Here is a 1,325-nt window from a genome sequence, read left to right on the forward strand (position 1 = left end):
GAGAATTTGTCGGAGGAAGGAAGGAATAAGGAAGGAAGGAAGGATGGAAGGAAGGAAGGAAGGAAGGAAGGAGGCAGGCAGGCAGGAAGGAAGCTTAGCTCTGTGAGGGAAGAGGTGGGTAGATGTGGGAGGCAATAAAGGGTTTAGATCAGAGCAAGGGAACAACAGCCACATGAGCAGAGGAGAGAGCCACCCATTTCTAACTCCCCTGACATGTCCTGAATGAATGGTATATCTGACTCTCTTACCGTAGTTTCTGTACTGTAATTCTGTGATGAAGTAATGGATCACAGACATGATGTCGCTGCTTTCACAGGTGCTGCCCACAAAATGAGGAATCAACAACATGCTCGGATGTTTCTTTTTGAAGTAATTAACCCAGTTGGCAATCAGAGTAGACTTCCCACAACCATGTTCTCCAGACAAGAGCAAAATAGACTTGTAAGTTGGAATAGGATTTATTCTGAAAAATAAAAGGGTAATAAAATGTAAAGAATATTTACCAAGGAAGGAAAGCAGGGAAGGAGCGAAAGAGAGAGGAAGGAAGGAAAAGAAAATTTTCTTGCATACATTTTCCTTCTAAAAGATAAAGTTCTAGTTTCAATTTTGGCCTCAGCCGGCTTCAAAGAAGTCATTCACCCTCTGGGCTTTAGCTTTGTCCTATGTAAAACTAGAAGAATAGAGACAGCAACCTTGGAAGGCCCTTCCAGCTAGACAAATCCTAGGTCTGTCCGATAAGAACCAGGGTTACATAAATGTCCCAAGGCCTGGGGAGGGAAACGACCACATTAGTCCACTGCCCTTGCATCTGCCCTGCTCCTCCTCCCTTGGGTTATCACTACCATCACCAGGCTGGTCCTTTGTGTAACATCATACTGGAAAAGCATCAGAAATTGAAGCACTGCCAGGTGCAGCAGCTCATGCCTGTCATCCTGGCACTTTGGGAGGCTGAGGTGGGCAGATCACTTGAAATCAGGAGTTCGAGACCACCCTGGCCAACATGGTGAAACCCCATCTCTACTAAAAATACAAAAATTAGCTGGGTATGGTGGTGTGTGCCTGTAATCCCAGCCACTTGGGAGGCAGAGGCAGGAGAATTGCTTGAATCCGGGAGGTGGAGGTTGCAGTGAGCCAAGATCATGCCACTGTATTCCAGCCTGGGCAACAGAGCAAGACTCTGTTGGAAGGGAGGAAGAAAGGAAGACAAGAAGGGAGGGAGAGAAGGAAGGAAGGAAGGAAGGAAGGAGAAAAGAAAGAAAGGAAAAGAAAGAGAAAGAAAAAGAAAGAAAGACAGAAAGAAAAAGCAAGAAACCAAGCCAGAAAGC

General features: G+C 45.7%; 1 protein-coding gene across 1 annotated transcript in view; it reads right to left on the bottom strand.

Moving 5' to 3' along the window:
- The window catches only part of LOC105536259 (tetratricopeptide repeat protein GNN), a gene marked incomplete at its 3' end in the record, with an annotated part of 54,932 nt that overhangs the window by 26,974 nt on the left and 26,633 nt on the right, over window positions 1-1,325 (bottom strand). The window contains exon 4 of the mRNA XM_011975595.1: window positions 249-472. Coding sequence (XP_011830985.1) covers window positions 249-472 — 224 coding nt within the window. The remainder of the gene's footprint in view (window positions 1-248; window positions 473-1,325) is intronic.

Source organism: Mandrillus leucophaeus, unplaced genomic scaffold (genome assembly GCF_000951045.1).
Source record: "Mandrillus leucophaeus isolate KB7577 unplaced genomic scaffold, Mleu.le_1.0 Scaffold157, whole genome shotgun sequence".
NCBI classification, from domain to species: Eukaryota; Metazoa; Chordata; class Mammalia; order Primates; family Cercopithecidae; genus Mandrillus; species Mandrillus leucophaeus.